This window comes from Salvelinus namaycush, chromosome 1 (genome assembly GCF_016432855.1).
Source record: "Salvelinus namaycush isolate Seneca chromosome 1, SaNama_1.0, whole genome shotgun sequence".
NCBI lineage: Eukaryota > Metazoa > Chordata > Actinopteri > Salmoniformes > Salmonidae > Salvelinus > Salvelinus namaycush.
Window position 1 is genome coordinate 38020187 of NC_052307.1, and position 16585 is coordinate 38036771.

The window sequence follows — 16585 nt, forward strand, 5'->3', positions numbered from 1 at the left end:
GGACTCGTTTGCTTACATTTGTTTGATGTAGCCGAGGCCTACTGGTTGTATGAATGTGGGATCCGTTGTCCCACAACTGTCCCAGAGTCTGTGTGGAGTAGGCCATTTATTACTCGACAAGCTGACCAATAGAATAAGTCAACTTTTCTACTATGGGGGATAGTAGATTGACATAGTGTAGTAATTTTCCTGTTCGTCACTCGTTGGCCGAGGAAAAGTAAATGTGGACAGATATTCTAACAAGTGCACACCAGAATTCGGTAAGGAGGACCGCACATCGTTGCATCCTCGACCAGAATTCGGTAAGGAGGACCGCACATCGTTGCATCCTCGACCAGAATTCGGTAAGGAGGACCGCACATCCTTGCATCCTCGACCAGAATTCAGTAAGGACCGCACATCGTTGCATCCTCGACCAGAATTCGGTAAGAAGGACCGCACATCGTTGCATCCTCGACCAGAATTCGGTAAGAAGGACCGCACATCGTTGCATCCTCGACCAGAATTCAGTAAGGACCGCACATCGTTGCATCCTCGACCAGAATTCGGTAAGAAGGACCGCACATCGTTGCATCCTCGACCAGAATTCAGTAAGGACCGCACATCGTTGCATCCTCGACTTGCATATCCTATTAAGACGCATTACCATAATCTAAATGGGATTTCAGGTTACGCACCAAAAGCATCTCTCTCAAATTTCCGGTAAATTTAAATGCTGATGGTCAAATTTCCGGTGCCACATTTTCAGAAACCCTGTTAAAGCGAGAGATACCTTCGAAGCAACTGTTCTCGTTCCCTCTCGATCGTGCATTATTCTGTCTCTCGCTCTCCGTGTCTACCCCACACTAACTTAATGGAGCAGGCATAAAACAAACACACAGACCGGACAATTGCATGCGTAATGGATTACGGTCATTGTAGTTAATTACCACGTTGTGTGTGCTAAGCTATGTAGAATATTGGCCTGTTGCAAACTACCCTACATCATCGCATAGTTCGGGCTTGACCGGATTTATCTGTAGAGAACTGCTCAATGTGTGCAGTTCATTGAGGGAAAAAAATGGAATTAAACAATTGAACCTACAGTTCGTTGGTCAATGAGTCGCTTAAAAAATGTAAAATAACATAAACGTTGGTTAATTGCTCAGCTAGTATAAGCCCTAATTGATAGTTTGACTGACCGGCACTGCAATAAGACACATTATTACTGTGTTTAAAGGGAACGCACAGTTTATTTTGCTGAAGACATCTGAAATACTTGTCTTCCTTTTCTTGTATGACAGTTCAGCTAAAGACTACTCTCATTCTTCCCTCTGGTAAGGAGAATATCGTCGCTCTCGCGTGCTTGTAATGGTGTGTGGGGTTGTTATTTTACTAAGACCATACATCACTGGCCACAGGTAGAAACACTATCTCACCTCTACATCCTTATCCTATCACACTTTCTGTCTCACAAATCTAAAGGATTTGTTTGGTTCCCGGTTGTATGTGGCTGTGCTGTGGTATCTTGTTGCACCCCAGTCAAGGACTCCCAAGCAATACAGGAGAAGAGGGATATGATGAAATGGAGGGGAAATAAATCAGCTTCAGTGGGACTGAATACATTGTTGAAATCAAATCAGCAAAGCTGTTAGTGAGAGCAGTGACAGGGAGAGCATGGCTGCTTTCAACGGCTTGCCTGTGCTGAGCAAGTCAGTCGGTCTTGTCTTTGTGCACTGGCATCTATGCGTGTGTGCGTGTGTGTGTGTGTGCGCGCGTGTGTCATTCACTCACCCGTAGACTGTATTTCCAGGAGTCACCCCCTGTTTCTTCAACAGCTGCGAATACAAAAACAGAGCAACAATGAGATAAGGAGGTTGTATGTGTGTGTGTGTGTCTGTGTGGGTGTACTCCAGTATGGTGTGGAGATTCAGAAGGACACATTAGCAGAGTTAACGTGAGGAGAGAAAAGCTGGCAAAGCGACAGGGAAACACATCAGTAGCCGTATGTATTTGTGAGCGTACCGAAGCCCTCGGGGTCCTCCTCCCACATGGACAGCTCTTCCTCGGTCAGCAGAAAGTAGTGGGAGACGAGACGCCGTCCGATCTCCGTGAGGGTGGGGTGTGTGAAGAACGCCGTCTTGATCTTGTGGGCCTCCAGACTCTCCGGCTTACTGTCTGAGAGGGGCGACCCAGAGAGCATGTAAGAACTTACACACACACACACACACACACACACTATTCAAAACTAACCACAACCATCGACAACTAAGTCTCGACAGCTCAGAGAGAAACTAAACTCCACTGTGGCTCCTCCTAACCCGTTATATTATTATAATGGTACATTAATGATGCTTGCAATCTGCCTGCCTGCCAAGGAAGTGCAGTTTTTTGTGGTTGGCTGTATTAACGATGCTACGCCATGTTGATTTCTCCCGCTGTCTCTTTCTATTCTATTTCCTCTCCCTAATTTTCATCTTGCTCTCGCTCCTCGCTCTACTCCTTTATTCTCTCCTTCCCATTTTCTCTTCCCTCCCACCTCCCTCTCCCCACTAGGGCTGGCACAATTACATATAACCATGTCACCAACACTTATGGATGAAGACCGTCATGAAAATAAAATAACAGCCATAACTGGATAAAAATAGTAATAAAGATAGTAAAAATAGTCCAAAATATAGTCCAAAATTCCATCACCATGACAGCCCTAGCCCCCACCCTCCACCTACCCTCGATGTTCTTGCAGGGTTTGTAGGCCTCGTTCTTGACGATGGTTTTGATGAGGTTCATGCACTGGACGGTAAAGCGCTCGAAGACGAGGCCCTCACCGGCCGGCGTGAACACGTAGCTGACAGCAAATTCCAGAGAGCGCTGGATCAGTGGGATGAACGCACACGGGTGGACCTCCAGGAAATCTAATAACTATAGAGAAAGAGAGAGAGAGAGAGATGGTTAAGGAAAAACATGATTCAGAGAAGATGGAGAAAATATTAAACAAGAGAGTAAGGTAGAAAAAAAGGATGGCTAAGGAAAGAACGTCAGAAAAGGAGAAGGAAAAGCAGAACAAAATTAAATAAGGGGAAATAATAACAAATATAGAGAGAAGAAATGTAGAAAAAGAGAGAAAGTAAGACAAATGAAGTTGAAGCACTTGGCGCCGGGATATCAGCCTCTGTCAACAGTACCTGGTATGCAATCAAGACTACTGAGAAACTAACTAGTGTACAGTTGTAACAACACATAGTTGTTGACTGATCAGTTTGACTCACCACTTTAGTGTACAGTATGATAGTCTTCTCAAGCTTCTCTCGACATGGGCTGTCTGGGCCTACCTGCCGACCTGGAAGAAATAAAACCAAAACAAATATGAGCAACAGCACGTTATGACAACAGTATAAAAACAACAAGCCATATGACAAGACTATAAAACAACAATACAAAATATGACAAGTGTTCATCTCTTGCCAACATTACGTGCATCACTTTCAACAAGGGGCTACCCATGAAGATGTTACTCTGATGTCAACCCCCCCCCCCCCCCCCCCCGTGATCATCAATGCCAGACATCGGAGTCCATCTCCCTGCCCGGCTGCCAATAAACCCCGGCTGCCAATAAACCAGGGAGGGGAGGAGAAGACGGAGAGGAAATTGTTAGGTATCCACTGATCTTTTCTGTGTAATACAATCAGAACAGAGCTCGAGTTGAAGGGAGAAGGGAATGAAGGCGGTGAAATCATAACGCACTTCACTACGGATGGATATTTTAATTCCTCCAGTGTATCCAATTCAAATAACTTATTTCCTGGGAGGGAACGTCATGTGTGGTGACGAATGGTACATACAAGACATGAGGCCTTGGCTTCACTTTATAACCACAATACACTCTGGGAGAGTGAATGAAACCGCCACCTGGGAGAACAGGGCCTTTGTTTCTCTAATATAATAAAGTAGACTAATAAAGACAGTGCCGTGTCAGGAATAACTCCCTCGGCCGATCAAAATGAATCTATAAAAACAATAAGCTGTGGCCAATAAAAGAAAATGCCCCGGGAGGTTTACTTCCTCATCACCGTTCCTGATGACATCATCAAGAACAGGAAGCAACGGTCCTGTTCCCAAGCCTCGCAAAGCCGCTGATCCCTCAATATCAGTCTGTTAAGGTTGCGAAGGCCTGCGCCCGGCCTTTTCTATCACCATTGCGTCAGCCCAATCAGCTTCCTCTGATGAACTATGCCGGTGGTTTAGTTACTGACAGGCAGGAGACAACAGGACAACAACACATGTAAAGTCATACTTAGGTGGTGATAGCTAAATATAAAGCTTTACGTGACAGTCTGAGGTTACTGTATCAAGACAATCTCTGTATTGAATTATATGCAGTAGCATAATATCCATCACTACGGTTTGGCAAATTCATTAGATATACCTTGGCTGACGTTAGGCTACTATATTGCTGTTAGTCTCTCGTTGACATCAATATATTAAGCTTCTTTTGGCTCATATTGCCTAAGCCTATTGTCCTGGTGTTCGATATGCCTTTCTCTTGAAAGACGGCAAGTGCTTGTTTTACTTCCAAAAAATGCAGTGCTGCGGCTTCTGTTTTCTGATTGATTGAAGGTGATCCAATCGCTTTCGAATTTGTTTTGGGGAAAGCCTATCTGCCCAAACAACTTCAACGGAATCCCTTCCAGACTAGTAGTGCAGCGGTAATCAGTCTGGTAATTACGAGGCTACCTGTTCCCATACCCCAAAACACATCCTTCCGCAGACAGTGACACCTGTAATAACATGGAATATCCAGACAGCTGACCTCAGCGGAAGGATCATGCACAGGAGAAGGAGAGAGAAAATAGAGGATGGTGCAACTCAACGGACATGCTTCTTTATTCGCCCTTATCTTGCAGGGAGACTGATATTTCTCCTGGCTCAGAGCGCCTACGAGCTTCCGCTGTCGGACAGCCCAAAATACCAACGGACCCAATACACCCCGACCTCCACTGACCCTCTGCAATAAGGACATATTGTGTGTGAAAATAGGGACAGATACCAGTAATTACATTTCTAACACACCATCTGAAGCACTGAGACTTACCCCTATGTGTGTGGTGTGTGGGTGGGTGCTGGGTGTGTGGTGTGTGTGTCATTAGATAATTGTATAATTAGAAAGTTAATAAATATTTAGGAAAAACATTTCAGGATACTTACTGCATTCTAGGAACTGTTTCAGTCTCTCAAAAACTGCATTGAGGAAGCCCTGGTGAGAGAGAGAGGGGAAAAGAGGGGCAGAGGAGGGAAGCGAGAAGAATGAGAGGGGGTACAGGGTTTGTTCAATCTCGGTGGCATCTTGGTGGTCGCATCACTGTTTTATCACATAATTAGGAGAGGCAGTCACACAACTGAGCACATGAGTCATCATACACGTTACAGACACACACACAGGCTTGCCAGGCACACTGACTCAGTGTGCCTGGCAAGCCTGTGCGACATGTCACTGACAGTTCATAATCTGCCCAGACTGGAAAACACGGAGCCTTCTCACTGGGCACAAACTGGTTGAGTCAACATTGATTCCACACGATTTTTAAAAAATGAAGGGAAAAAAATGTAACGTGATGACATTGAATCGACGTGGGAAACTGATTGGACTTGCAAAAAGTTATCAACGTAAAAGGAATTACGTGAATGTTTTTTCACGCAACTTTTAACCTATATTTAATGACACCGTTAATCCTTTAATAGCCTACGGCAGAGGACCACAGAGCTTCAGCACGGAAATCAACGAGGTACCAAATCCAAACATAGGGATGATACACTTTAAGCCTACACAACAGTAACAACCTAAAGTTAGCTCAGTTAAGACAATGACTCTATTATGCCCATGGGGACACGCAGGTTGCTGCTCTGTGCATACATAAAACAACAATCAAAACAAAGACAAGGACATATACAGACAACAAACACAGGTATAAAAAGCAGTTCATAAGCGATCAATGTGGAAATGAGCTAGTATAACTAGCAGGACCTTTTCACAGCGTTGTAAACTCTTCCACTATCCAGTCACATCTATAGGCTTTTCAGCCTGACCTGCCTCCAGCTACAGTGTCACAACGGAAACACAATTACACAAGGCAAAGCGCTATGGTGTGTCCCCTTTGTTATCAAACTGTCACCAATAAGATTTATTTGCAAATATATTCTGCAGTATGCGGGAGAGCTACTGTAACTTTGGGGCAGAAAGAACGTTTCCCTTCACTTTGCCTAGGTGGGGCGGAAGACTTCCTACAAAACCAGTCACATTATTACCAGGCCTTAGGCTGTGTGAGCAGGTAACAACAAACTAGAGAGGGCGAGAAAGCAAGGCAGATAAAGAAAGAGCTGTGTAAAACCGGGATGCAGTCTCTCAGGGCAGGATTTGATAAATACCCAGGATATACAGTGCCTTTGGAAAGTATTCAGACTCCTGGATTTTTCCACATTGTGTTACAGCCTTCTAAAATGGATCAACATTTTTTTTTTTACAAATCCTCAGCAATCTACACACAATACCCCATAGCAAAAACAGTTTTTTGAAATGTTTGAAATTGTAGTAATATTTTTTTTTTAACAGAAAAAGCTTATTTACATAAGTATTCAGGCACTTTGCTATGAGACGCCAAACTGAGCTCAGATGCATCCCGTATCCATTGATCATCCTTGAAATGTTTCTACAATTTGGAGTCTGTGCTAAATTCAATTGATTGGACATGATTTGGAAAGGCAAACCTGTCTTTATAAAAGTCCCACAGTTGACAGTGCATGTCAGAACAAAAACCAAGCCATGAGGTCAAAGGAATTGGGTAACAAAACATTTCTGCAGTATTGAAGGTCCCCAAGAATACAGTGGCCTTCATCAATCTTAAATGGAAGTTTGGAATCACCAAGACTCTTCCTAGAGCTGGCTGCCTGACCAAACTGAGCAATCGGGGGAGAAGGGCCTTGGTCTGGGAGGTGACCAAGAACCCGATGGTCACTCTGACAGAGCTCTAGAGTTTGTCTGTGGTGATGGGAGAACATTCCAGAAGGACAACCATCTCTGCAGCACTCCACCAATCAGGCCTTTATGGTAAAATGGCCAGGCAGAAGTCATTCCTCAGTACATGATTCAACCACAAAGAACAAGGAGGTTTAAAAATCCCTCGCAAAGATGGGCACCTATTGGGAGATGGATTTTTTTTATTTTTATGTAAAAGCAGACTTAGAATATCCCTTTAAGCATGGTGAAGTTATTACACTTTGGATGGTGTATGAATACATCCAGTCACTACAAAGATACAGGTGTCTTTCCTAACTCAGTTACTGGAGAGGAAGGAGACCGCTCAGGGATTTCACCATGAGGCCAATGGTGACAAACAGTTAGAGTTTAACGGCTGTGATAGGAAAAAAACTGAGGATGGATCAACAACATTGTAGTTACTCCAAAATACTAACCCTTTTGACAGAGTGAAAAGAAGGAAGCGTGTACAGAATAAAAAACTATTCCAATTGATGCATCAGTTTGCAACAGGACACTAAAGTAATACTGCAAAGAATGTGGCAAAGCAATTCACTTTTTGTCCTGGATACAAAGTGTTATGTGTTGTATTGGATTTTCCCGAAACATAACTGAGTACCACTCATCATATTTTCAAGCATAGTGGTGGCTGCATCATAGTGGTGGCTGTTATGGGTATGATTGTAATCATTAAGGAATAGGGAGTTTTTCAGAATAAAAAAAAGGAATGGCGCTAAGCACAGGCAAAATCCTTGAGGAAAACCTGGTTCAGTCTGCTTTCCACCAGACACTAGAAAATGAATTCACCTTTCAGCAGGACAATAACCTAAAACACAAGGCCAAATCTACACGAGTTGCTCACCAAGAAGACAGTGAATGTTCCTGAGTCGCCGAGTTACAGTTTTGACTTAAATCTTCAACAAGACTTAAATTGTTTTCTAGCAATTATCAACAAACTACTTGACAGAGCTTGAAGAACTTTGAAAAGAGTAAATGGGCAAATGTTACACAAGCCAGGTGTGGAAAGCTCTTAGAGTATTACCCATTAAGACTCACAGCTGTAACCGCTGCCAAAGGAGTTTCTACAAACTATTCACAGAAATACCTTATTTACTAGGGATGCAGCGCTATGACATTTTTGGCCGATACCAATATCTGATATTTTCCTTACCTAAAAAAACGACACCGATAACCGACAAACATTTTTAGCGACCTTTTAAGCATTCTAGTACAGTTAAATAGTTAGACCGCTGCGTCCGTGTGTATGTTAAGGCACTGCATCTCAGTGCAAGAGGCGTCACTACAGTCCCTGGTTCGAATCCAGGCTGTATCACATCCGGTCGTGATTGGGAGTCCCATGGGCAGTGCACAATTGGCCCAGCGTCGTCCAGGTTTGGCCGGGGTATGCCGACATTGTAAATAAGAACTTGTTCTTAACTGACTTGCCTAGTTAAATAAAGGTCACACACACACACACACACACACACACACACACACACACACACACACACACACACACACACACACACACACACACACACACACACACACACACACACACACACACACACACACACCCTGCCTATCTAAGGTCTTCGAAAGCCAAGTCAACAAACAGATCACTGACCATCTCGAATCCCACCGTACCTTCTCCGCTGTGCAATCCGGTTTCCGAGCCGGTCACGGGTGCACCTCAGCCACGCTCAAGGTACTAAACGATATCATAACCGCCATCGATAAAAGACAGTACTGTGCAGCCGTCTTCATCGACCTGGCCAAGGCTTTCGACTCTGTCAATCACCGTATTCTTATTGGCAGACTCAAAAGCCTTGGTTTCTCGAATGACTGCCTTGCCTGGTTCACCAACTACTTTGCAGACAGAGCTCAGTGTGTCAAATCGGAGGGCATGCTGTCCGGTCCTCTGGCAGTCTCTATGGGGGTACCACAGGGTTCAATTCTCGGGCCGACTCTTTTCTCTGTATATATCAATGATGTTGCTCTTGCTGCGGGCGATTCCCTGATCCACCTCTACGCAGACAACACCATTCTGTATACTTCTGGCCCTTCCTTGGACACTGTGCTATCTAACCTCCAAACGAGCTTCAATGCCATACAACACTCCTTCCGTGGCCTCCAACTGCTCTTAAACGCTAGTAAAACCAAATGCATGCTTTTCAACCGGTCGCTGCCTGCACCCGCACGCCCGACTAGCATCACCACCCTGGATGGTTCCGACCTAGAATATGTGGACATCTATAAGTACCTAGGTGTCTGGCTAGACTGCAAACTCTCCTTCCTGACTCATATTAAACATCTCCAATCCAAAATCAAATCGTTTTGAGGCTTTCTAGAGTCGGCTTTTTAGAGTCGGCTTTCTATTTCGCAACAAAGCCTCCTTCACTCACGCCGCCAAACTTACCCTAGTAAAACTAACTATCCTACCGATCCTCGACTTTGGCGATGTCATCTACAAAATAGCTTCCAATACTCTACTCAGCAAACTGGATGCAGTTTATCACAGTGCCATCCGTTTTGTTACTAAAGCACCTTATACCACCCACCACTGCGACCTGTATGCTCTAGTCGGCTGGCCCTCGCTACATGTTCGTCGTCAGACCCACTGGCTCCAGGTCATCTACAAGGCTATGCTAGGTAAAGCGCCGCCTTATCTCAGTTCACTGGTCACGATGGCAACACCCACCCGTAGCACGCGCTGCAGCAGGTGTATCTCACTGATCATCCCTAAAGCCAAAACCTCATTTGGCCGCCTTTCCTTCCAGTTCTCTGCTGCCTGCGACTGGAACGAATTGCAAAAATCTCTGAAGTTGGAGACTTTTATCTCCCTCAACAACTTTAAACATCTGCTATCTGAGCAGCTAACCGATCGCTGCAGCTGTACATAGTCCATCGGTATATAGCCCACCCAATTTACCTACCTCATCCCCATACTGCTTTTATTTATTTACTTTTCTGCTCTTTTGCACACCAGTATCTCTACTTGCACATGATCATCTGATGATTTATCACCCCAGTGTTAATCTGCTAAATTGTAATTATTCGCTCCTATGGCCTATTTATTGCCTACCTCCTCATGCCTTTTGCACACATTGTATATAGAGTCTCTTTTTCCCCCCCCTACTATGTTATTGACTTGTTTATTGTTTACTCCATGTGTAACTCTGTGTTGTTGTCTGTTCACACTGCTATGCTTTATCTTGGCCAGGTCGCAGTTGCAAATGAGAACTTGTTCTCAACTAGCCTACCTGGTTAAATAAAGGTGAAATTAAAAAAAAAAAAAACACACACACACTGAGCAAAAAGTTATTTTGTTGGCATTTACATATGTCCCCATTACCAGTAAAACATCAAAACCTATTTCTTTCACTTACTTGCTGTGCTGTTTCGTTGTTCATTTGTTCAGTCATTTCATTCTCAACCAGGATTTCCTCATACAAGTCAAGCAGTGAAGTTTCAGCTCTGTCTGTCCGTGGCCTCTCTTCCTCGGTGCGCACAGTCACTGTGTACGTTTCCATCTTGTCCAGGTCTGTATGTAACATTTCACGTAAACCCTGTTTCTTGTCTGCAACAAAGTAGCAGTCCTTACCTAGCATCGTACCTAGCATCGAGCATGGTGGCGACACAGTAAAGAGGCTCAGAGAGAATGCAACCAAATCGCTTGTTCACAGCCTCTAGTAGAGAACTTTTGCAAGTTTTCCCCATCGACCCACTGTGCTGTCAGACTCAGCATGCTCATGGGGCTGACATCGATGGTCCAAATGTCAGCCGTGAAGCTAATAGCAGTGACGCCCCTAGCAAGTGCGTATCAACAATAATGTTTCACTCCGGTAGGGCAACATCTGAAAAATAGCGCCTACTTGGTAGTGTGTACCGGTGCTCGACCAGTCGCGAAAGCCAACATCATCCTCGACAGAGAATGTTGCATGTGGCCTTTTTATTATCTTCCCTTGAAACTTCAAAATAGATCCAAACCACAGACATTGTGGGCTAGGTTAGGATTGCTGTGTTGCACGTGTAGCGCTGGATTATTCGTGGCGTCATTACGTCATCTACCTACGTTATATAGGTATGCACGTCAGCTTTGACATTGGTTTTGCACATCGGTGTAAAACTATACATCAGGCCAATGCAGATGTTGGCATTTTTAGCTAATATCGTCCGATTCCGATATGCTTACCAATATATCGTGCATCCCCATTATTTACATAAGTATTCAGACCCTTTGCTATGAGACTCAAAATTGAGGTCAGGTGCATCCTGTTTCCATTGATCATCCTTGAAAAGTTTCTACAACTTGCTTGGAGTCAACCTGTGGTAAATTCAATTGATTGGACATGATTTGGAAAGGCACACACATCTATACAAGGTTCCATAGTTTACAGTGCATGTCAGAGAATGGCCTTGGTCTGGGAGGTGACCAAGAACCCAATGGTCACTCTGACAGAGCTCCAGTGTTCCTCTGTGGAGATGGGAGAACCTTCCAGAAAGACAACCATCTCTGCAGCACTCCACCAATCAGGCCTGCATGGTAGTGTGGCCAGACGGAAGCCACTTCTCTGTAAAAGGCACATGACAGCCCACTTGGAGTTTGCCCAAAGGCACCTAAAGGACTATGACCATGAGAAACAAGATTCTCTGGTCTGATGAAACCAATATTGAACTCTTTGACCTGAATGCCAAGCGTCAAATCTGGAGGAAACCTGGCACCATCCCTACGGTGAAGCATGGTGGTGGCATCATCATGCTGTGCGGATGTTTTTCAGCGGCAGGGACTGGGAGACTAGTGAGGATCAAGGGAAAGATGAGCGAGGCAAAGTACAGAGAGATCCTTGATGAAAACCTGCTCCAGAGCGCTCAGGACAGACTGGGGCGAGCGTTCACCTCCAACAGGACAATGACCCTAAGCACACAGCCAAGACAATGCAGGAGTGGCTTTGGGACAAGTCTCTGAATGTCCTTGAGTGGCACAGCCAGAGCCTGGACTTGAACCCGATCGAATAAATCTGGAGAGACTTGAAAATAGATGTGCAACTACACTCCCCACCTAACTTGACAGAGGTTGAGAGAATCGGCAGAGAAGAATGGGAAAAACTCCCCAAATACAGGTGTGCCAAGCTTGTAACGTCATACCCAAAAAGACTCGAGGCTATAATCACTGTAAAAGGTGCTTATACAACATACTGAGTAAAGGGTCTGAATACTTTTAAGTCTATTTTAGAATAAGTCTGTAACATAACTAAATGTGGAAAAAGTGAAGGGGTCTGTGTCCTTTCCCGAATGCACTGTACATACTGAACAAAAATAACAATTTCAAAGATTTTACTGAGTTACAGTTCATAAGGAAATCAGTCAAAAATAAATTAGGCCCCAATCTATGGATTTCCCATGACTGGGAATGGGTGCAGCCATGGTCAGCCTTGGAGAGCATAAGCCCACCCACTGGGGAGCCAGGCCACACCAATCAGAATGAGGTTTTCACCACAAAAGAGCTTCATTACAGACATAAATACCCCCCACGCCCCTCAGACGATCCCGCAGGTGAAGAAGCCGAATGTGGAAGTCCTGGGCTGGCGTGGTTTCACGCGGTCTGCGGTTGTGAGGCCGGATGGACGTACTGCTAAATACTCTAAAACAACGTTGGAGGAAGCTTATGGTAGAGAAATAGTTCATTACATTCTCTGGCAACAGCTCTGGTGTACATTCCTGCAGTAAAAATGCCAATTGCATGCTACCTCAAAACCTCTGTGGCATTGTGTTGTGTAATAAAACTGCACATTTTAAAGTGGCCATTTATTGTCCCCAGCACAAGGTGCACATGTCTAATGATCATGCGGTTTAATCAGCTTCTTGATATGCCACACCTGTCAGGTGGACGGATTATCTTTGCAGAGGAGAAATGGTCACTAACAGGGATGTAAACACGTTTATATTTTTGTTCGGTGTATATTTATATTCCTGACTGACGTCTTTCATTCTGACATGTCTTAATGTCTTGTTCTTGCTCTGTTTCAGAGGGGTATGAAAGGGTGAGAAAGGGTGCCATAGTGATCTATCTGCTCTAAAGTTTGATCAAATTGAAAGAAGATTACCCAACAAAAGCATGTCCTCCAAGAAGGCTCTAAATGGAAGCACTTTGGAAACAAGTCAATCAGGACTCTGTGTGTGTGTGCATATGTGTATAAGAATCTCTGCCTACATCAGTGAATTTCATTATTCATTTGTGAAGGAGTTAAGGCAAGGCACAGCCTGAAAGAGAACTAATTAAAACCCATTTAAATGAGCTTCCTTTCCCTGTGGAGTCTATAATGAGGCAACCTGCAACAACAGCTTCATTAAACTTCTCACATCTCCACTGTTGTGGGTCTATTAAGCAGCTCTACACATCTGAGATGGCATGCTGGGAGTAATATGGAGAAAATGCCACTGGTTGTGCTTTGGGAAATATAAGCAGGTGATAAGAGATAAGAAGGAGGAGGAGAGGGTGAGTGGCTCAAACTACCCCTTGACAGTCAACTCACGCCTCATCCCTCTCTCCTTCCTTCTCTCCTTTAACTTTTTCCTTTGACATTCGCAGAACAAGAGGTTGGCTTAATAGGCCCCTGTTGTTCCTTAAACACACCACTCAGATATGAAGGATAGGAGAGTTGGAGTCAAGAGTTCAAATGACCAGAGTCCTCGGAGCAAATGATTCCATTAACTCCAAGCCAGGGGAACAGCCCTCGGCACAAGCACACTTTAATAATTTCATTGGACGATTTACACTAAATTGAATTAACAGTTCCAGGACCTTCATAGCGGGGTCTAGCTTTAAGGAAGACTGCATTCAGGGCCAAGGTTATTATGGTAAACAAAAACAAAAAATGAAAAAGCTAATTTAGTAAACTGAAATAAAATAATTAACAAACCTGTTAAAAAAAAAAAAAAGAACTATACTGAAACTATTATCGTCGACTCCAAAACAAAATTAAACTTAAAAAAAACAATGAATTACGGTCTAATGAGTTTAAGCTGTTTTTCTAATGGGGTTTTCAAGCTTCTGAATCTGGCGGGTCACATTGAGATTAACGTTAGAATTTAAAGGTAAACTCAGTGAGATGATGAGCAGCACAGCATATATATTGGGCACGTTTGCGTGGTAAGGCTAAAGCAACTAACTGTAGACAAACGTCGAGGAGTGAAGACGGGGGAGGTGCATCTGCGACAGTTGGACACTAACGTGGTTTTCCAACAGCCAGGCTCGGATCAACATGGTAGTGTTGCCATTGTTTATTAAATGTTTTCTAATCTATCTAACCCCCATATCACACACTCAAACAACTGAAATCATATTATAGTGTGTGTACATTGTAGTATCACTTTGTGAGAGAGCCTCAAAATGTAACATATATTTGATATATATCCAGTGTACACATAAATGGCGGAAAATTATTTCCCGTTTCAGTCATGTATTTGGTCACGTTAGCGTGGGTCAAATAAAACCACCTTAAGGATTAGTTGACAATAGAGCCTCCCACAATGCATGCGATGGCTGCAGGATGAAGTAGGTGAAGAGCAACTACAGAAACTTGCCGTCGACTGCAGTCATACTTCATGACCTTTCATCACGTGATTTTTGTAAAGTTCATGTAATTGACATGTAGGCGCAAGTCAAACAATTTCCATCCCCAGAATGCAACACACTTTGAAAAGGCGGTGACACTTGACAAAAGCGATCCGCTCGAACGCGCCCATTGAGATGAGCAAGATTTTGGGGCAATTAGCATAGCCAGAAAATATTTTTGCTTTGTTATATTGTATTGTTGCATGGTATACGAAACTTCAGTACATTTTCGATACAAGAACATGAAAAACGGTTATGTACTAGAATTTTAGTTACTTTCAGTACTTCTTTCAAATGGGTCTCACATCATATACGGATTGAAAGGATTGAGTCTGTCTGATCATTTGTCTGAATCTTCTCAAGGGGGCAATAGTAAGCTAGCCAGGCTACTTGCACTTGCAGCTGACACAGCGTGAGCCACTTCTGAGAAGCAAGCCTGAGAAGCAAGTGTGACGAGAGAAAATACAGACCGCATGGCTTCTCCTAAGGAAAACATACTTCCATGCCTACAGCTTGTTGACAAAACTGTCTCTAGAAGCGAACTATGGAAATACCTCGCTGACAAATCAGATGAGGCCCAGCCTACGGAAACTAAGCAAAAGGTGTTATTGCAGCGCAAGGGAGGTTTAGTTCGGAAACGACAATCTATTTTACACATGACATTTGCATTGTGACATTATTCTACTAGCAACTTGTATTCAGCATGACATTCACGGAGCATTATAATAGGATTACGATCCAAAAGTAAATGTAAAATGCCCTCATAAATTCTCTATGACAGCAATATATTTAGACTACTTCATGTATGTCTGGGCTTGCTAGCAGTAGCCAGCCAGCAGCCCTGGGCGGCGTATTGCACCCTGGGAGTTGAAATTCACTCAGAATTGTAGTATGCTGTGTAAAATCCATTGTAGAGAATATTGGAATATAGAAGATTCAGAAATTAGGAAAGATGCCTGTATCTTTGTATTGACCGGGTGTATTGATACACCATCCAAATTGTAATTAATAACTTCACCACGCTCAAAGGGATATTCAATGTCTGCTTTTTTTTTTACCCATCTACCAATAGATGTCTTTCTATGCGACGCATTGGAAAACCTCCCTGGTCTTTGTGGTTGAATCAGTGCTTGAAATTCACTCTTCGACTGAGGGGACCTTACAGATAATTGTATGTGTAGAGTACAGAGATTAGAGATTATTGACAAATCCCATCTTTGCTTCTTTCCAGAATAACTTTCATCTGGTTTTCCACACTCACCATCACTTCCATATTCTGTTGTGGCTCCTGGAATCCATGGACCGTCAGCTTCCGAAGTACTGGGAGGACAATGTAAACAATGAACTTTAGATACAAGTCAATCAGAACTGTGTGTGTGTGTGTGTGCGTGCGTGCGTGCGTGCGTGCGTGTGCGTGCGTGAATGATTCCAGCTACCTTTAAGTGACAGTAGAGTCCTCTCCAGTGAGCTGAGGGCATGGGCCTGATCCACGGCTAGGACCTGCTGGAGGAAGCAGTCTGTGTGGTGGCTCCACAGGGAGCAGGCAAAGCTGTAGATGCCCGATGCCAGCTGCAACACACACACAAAACTCAATTAAATAAGACTCCTTATTTTGGGTCAATCAATGTGTGTGAGTATGAGAATGTGAGTGTGAGTGCGATCGAGCCACAGGTGCAATTTGGCTTTCGATGGCAGGGTTATTGTTCTCTCCGTGAGATTACCCCGGAGCAATAAATTGTAGTTTTCCTAAATTACTTTTTCTTGTAATGGCAACACGGTCTGTCAATTTCTAAACTATTGCTTTGTCATTAATTCTAGAATCATGAGGGACTGACGTTCCATATAACTGTTAACTGTTACTGTGACTTGGCATATTAAACTGCAGAATGAGAATCCTCTGCGGTTGATTGTTGTACAAGTAAAGCAATGCCATTAAAAACTAACTTTGTGCGCTCCCT

General features: G+C 43.8%; 1 protein-coding gene across 2 annotated transcripts in view; it reads right to left on the reverse strand.

Moving 5' to 3' along the window:
* ipo11 (importin 11) overlaps positions 1 to 16585 on the reverse strand; it is a 239237-nt gene that overhangs the window by 163830 nt on the left and 58822 nt on the right. For both annotated transcript variants that reach the window (XM_038988255.1, XM_038988263.1), the window contains exons 6-12: positions 16064 to 16196; positions 15889 to 15947; positions 5185 to 5233; positions 3249 to 3319; positions 2709 to 2901; positions 2005 to 2157; positions 1774 to 1817 (exon numbers count right to left, since the gene is read on the reverse strand). In XM_038988255.1, the coding sequence (XP_038844183.1) occupies positions 1774 to 1817; positions 2005 to 2157; positions 2709 to 2901; positions 3249 to 3319; positions 5185 to 5233; positions 15889 to 15947; positions 16064 to 16196 (702 nt within the window). The remainder of the gene's footprint in view (positions 1 to 1773; positions 1818 to 2004; positions 2158 to 2708; positions 2902 to 3248; positions 3320 to 5184; positions 5234 to 15888; positions 15948 to 16063; positions 16197 to 16585) is intronic.